Genomic DNA, 3,170 nt, shown 5'->3' on the forward strand with positions numbered 1-3,170 from the left:
GCTTAAATGCCTAATCAAAGAAATTTTCAATGACATATCAAATGGCTTAATCAAGCTATATAATGAGCGTTATATCAAACCTTATAACGAGTATCATATCAAGGCTAAATCGAGCTTTGCTTCAAACCTTAACCAAATTTTTTTATGAGTTTGTTCAGAAGCTTTAAATGATATTTGTTCGTTTTTTTAAATGAGCCTAACAAGAATATGTTCATATTTGTTCATTTAGGACATCTCCAACCGAAAAAACTCAATTTTCACTCCAAAATGAAGTAATACATCAAAATTCAGTAAGTCGTCTCAAACCGAACTTTATTTTCTAACACAAAAAAAAGATTATTTTGTGTATATTCTTACTCATATTTTATTATATATTTTCTAACCTAATTTTTGTATTAAAAAAAAATTAGCGGGTCAAATAAGTGACGTCAAATAAATGTTAGGCGTTCGGTTGGAGATACTATTAACAATTACGTCATTAAAATTTTTTTTTAAATTTACTGAATTATTCAAAATAAATAATTAAGATATGGTGTGTAGAAAGAAAAAAATCATCCATGCTGCTTGGATGCTGGTCCAGTCATTGCAATTAAAGACAACAAAGCCTCCCAATCCCAAAAAAATCGATGGAGGTGGCCAAAGAAAACTTGAGGCAAGAAGCCCACCTTCTTATCTTCCCCGCCCCCCTCCAAGGCCACATAAACGCCATGCTCCCCTTAGCTGATGCGCTCTCCTCGTCGGCAGCCTTCGCATCAGCTTCCTCAACACAGACCACAACCACCGCCTCCTCAGCTTCTTCTCCCCTTCACAATACTCCTGCTTCTCTCTCCGGCCCAATTTGCGCTTCCTCTCCATTCCTGACGGCCTCTCCGACGACAAACCTCGCTCGGCGTACCAATTGACTGAGCTCTTTCATTCGCTCAGAACCCACTCTGTGGATTCTTTCCATGCGCTGCTGCTCGCCGGCGGGAACAAAGATCACGACGGTTGGCCGCCTGTGACCTGCATTATCGTGGATGGACTGATGCCCTATTTCATGGGCGAAGCTCAGGCCTTGGGGATCCCTGTGCTTGCATTCCGAACTATTAGTGCATCTTCCCTTTGGGTTTATCTTCAGATCCCTCAGATGATAGAGGCCGGCGAGCTCCCTTTTCCAGGTAGCAGACCCCAAGTTCATTGTTTCTTCCATTTTCCTTATAAGGTTTGAAGATTCTCAAATTCATTCACTCAAAAAAAAAACCCAATTTTTTGGTGCTATTATCCTGCTTTGTATGTATGAGTAATGATTTAAAAAAAAAATTTTGCAGCCGATGCAGACCTTGACGAGCATATAAAGAGCGTGCCGGCCATGGAAGGCTTTCTGCGGTGTCGAGACCTCCCAAGCATGTGTCGAAAAGCAACGAAAGCCGACGACAAAGAGCTTCAATTATTCACAAACTTCGCTGCCTGCGGTACGCGGTCGAAAGGACTAATCTTCAACACTCATATTCCCTCGAAGCTCCCATCCTCTCTCAAATCGCTTCCTTCTTCCCAACCATCTATGTCGTCGGCCCCCTCAACGCTCTGGTCGAATCAATTACCTCATCCTCTGTCTCTGCCAGTCTCTTGGCCGAAGACCGCTATGCCCTCAGCTGGTTGGATGCCCAACCATACCGGTCCATCGTCTATGTCAGCTTCGGCAGCCTAGCCCGACTGACGCAGGAAGAATTTCTGGAATTCTGGCACGGTTTCGTCAACAGCGGCCACCGCTTCTTGTGGGTGGTGCAGCCTAATTTTGTAGCTGAAGGAACGACTTCGGTTGAGATGGCGGGGTTGGAGCAGAGAGTGAGATTGGTGGCGTGGGCGCCGCAGGAGGAGGTGTTGCGGCACCGTGCGGTGGGGTGCTTCATTACGCACAGCGGTTGGAATTCGACGCTGGAGAGTGCAGCGGCAGGGGTGCCAATGGTGTGCTGGCCGTGTGCATGGGATCAGTTGGTTAATAGTAGGTTAGTTGGAGAGGTGTGGAAGGTGGGATTGGATATGAAGGATGTGTGCAAGAGGGAGATGGTGGAGAGTATGGTGAGGGCGGCGATGGAAGAGGACAAGGCGGAGGAGCTCCGGCGAAAGGCTACGGATTTGGCGGTTGAGATTGGGAGGAGCATGGGGGAAGGCGGGGATGCCAGGTTGGACTTTGAGAGATTGTTAAAGGACATTTTGTCATTAAGCTTGTGTGCATCGATAGCACAGTAGTCCTATTTTCAGCTCCTGTTGTAATATATATATATATATATGCTAAATTAATTTAATATTAGTTATCTTGTAATAGTAATATATTCCTAATTAAAAGTCTTGATGATATGGGATAGCTTTTTTACTATTTCTTAAAGTAGTTTTTGGCTCCTCTAGGTGAAAAATCCTATATAATGCTAGTGGGTTTTATAATTAAGGCTTTGTTTGAGAGGAGTTTCTTATTGCTCCTTAAAGCAGTTTTATAATTCAAATTTTAAAAATTACTTTAAGAAGCAGTAAGAAAACCGTCTCTAATGAAGCCTAAATTTCATCTTTATGCTAGTATTGATCACTGCTAAGGCTTCATTTAGGACAACTTTCTTACTACTTCATAAAGCGGCTTTATAGTACAAAAAAGATATTTTTTTACTAGAAAACTGCTTTAAGAACCAGAAAGAAAACTGTCCCAAATGAGGCCTAAGTTAGAATGACGACAATAAGATACATGCAGGTTCATCATAATTTTTTTGAGACTTTTATCTCTGTAGCTTGACTAAACTCAATTTGATCCTCTCTATGGCCATTAATTAAGAATAGGCTTATCTCCACATAAATATGAGCAATGTTTTCTTTATGATGATTTCTCAAAAGCAGTTTATATGGAGCAACATCTTGGGTATGTCACTTAGGGGAAGAAAAATTGTATAAGCTTCAGAAAGTCATAAAGTTTAGAATGAAGTCCTTGAGCTTATTTTAATAAACTCTATAAGGTTCTTGAAGGCAAGCTTCCTTATGCCTCTCTCCAAAGCTAGAGAGTTCTAAGTAAAGGAGAGGTGGACTCCTACTAACCCTAAAGGAGTATGTGTGATTATGGGTGGATGATCTACTCAAAGGCATTCAAGAAGATTATGAGGAGATTCAATAAGATGATCTCACTTTCATCAAAATAAATTTATTGGGCT

At 41.6% G+C, this 3,170-nt stretch overlaps 1 protein-coding gene across 1 annotated transcript; it reads left to right on the forward strand.

Annotated features, from left to right (window-relative positions):
• The first annotated feature begins 560 nt into the window (after nucleotides 1–560).
• On the forward strand, nucleotides 561–2,242 carry LOC110094278 (7-deoxyloganetic acid glucosyltransferase-like). The gene is made up of 4 exons (XM_028694974.1): nucleotides 561–897; nucleotides 1,047–1,157; nucleotides 1,308–1,451; nucleotides 1,499–2,242. The coding sequence occupies exons 1-4, from the start codon at nucleotides 627–629 to the stop codon at nucleotides 2,227–2,229; spliced, it is 1,257 nt and encodes a 418-aa protein (XP_028550807.1). The 5' UTR covers nucleotides 561–626; the 3' UTR covers nucleotides 2,230–2,242.
• The last annotated feature ends 928 nt before the right edge of the window (nucleotides 2,243–3,170 follow it).

Source organism: Dendrobium catenatum, unplaced genomic scaffold, assembly GCF_001605985.2.
Source record: "Dendrobium catenatum unplaced genomic scaffold, ASM160598v2 fragScaff_scaffold_620, whole genome shotgun sequence".
Taxonomy (NCBI): Eukaryota; Viridiplantae; Streptophyta; class Magnoliopsida; order Asparagales; family Orchidaceae; genus Dendrobium; species Dendrobium catenatum.

Coding starts and splice junctions, on each gene's coding strand:
- LOC110094278 (XM_028694974.1), top strand. CDS start 627: ATGGAGGTGGCCAAAGAAAACTTGAGGCAAGAAGCCCACCTTCTTATC. Junction 898..1,046: donor AAACCTCGCTCGGCGTACCA/ATTGACTGAGCT, acceptor TCATGGGCGAAG/CTCAGGCCTTGGGGATCCCT. Junction 1,452..1,498: donor CACAAACTTCGCTGCCTGCG/GTACGCGGTCGA, acceptor ATTCCCTCGAAG/CTCCCATCCTCTCTCAAATC.